The 573-nt window shown below is 40.1% G+C and overlaps 1 protein-coding gene across 1 annotated transcript; it reads right to left on the bottom strand.

The window, feature by feature from the left end:
* Positions 1 to 174: 174 nt before the first annotated feature.
* Positions 175 to 369, bottom strand: SARC_17326 (hypothetical protein; the record flags this gene model as incomplete). Its single annotated transcript, XM_014288581.1, has 1 exon — positions 175 to 369. A coding segment is annotated over one exon (195 nt), but the record flags the coding sequence as incomplete, so codon positions are not given.
* Between the last annotated feature and the right edge of the window lie 204 nt (positions 370 to 573).

Genomic DNA, 573 nt, shown 5'->3' with positions numbered 1-573 from the left:
TATACAAGTGTGTATATATATGTATATATATACCTATTGTATGTGTACTACGTTTGAAATATATATATATATATACCTATTGTATATGTACTACGTTTGACATATACCAGAACACTTACGAGTATAAAATATGATACAATAGGATGTATTACGCACTAAGAATGAAAGATATAATTACCCGTTCTGAAGACCACGACGAGCATCCTTGCCAGTTTGCACGCCTATCATAGATATGCCCATCACGACGAAGAACATTGTCATACTCCAGCAAACGCGATACACGCCCATAGCCCCTATCATATCGTCTAAACTGCAGGCGCCCTCTTTCAGACAATGTGCGTGTGTGAACTCTTCTGCTATCCTCGGCACCTACGTGTGTGTGCAATGGTTAGATGTTAGTTGAGCGACACCATTGCGGTGAATCAGATAGCGCATATGTAATTGCTGTGTGTGTAAATTGGAGCGTGTAAGTAGGAGTTGGGCTGCTAAGCATGAACGTACCAGTAGTAAAGGTATGAAATGCTCGAGATTGTCCGTATGGATGTACAACGGAAAGCTATAGAAGCATAGAAT

The sequence above is a fragment of the Sphaeroforma arctica genome, assembly GCF_001186125.1.
Source record: "Sphaeroforma arctica JP610 unplaced genomic scaffold supercont1.10376, whole genome shotgun sequence".
NCBI lineage: Eukaryota > Ichthyosporea > Ichthyophonida > Sphaeroforma > Sphaeroforma arctica.
Note: the sequence above shows the minus strand (reverse complement) of the source record. Positions and strands in the feature narration are given on the sequence as shown.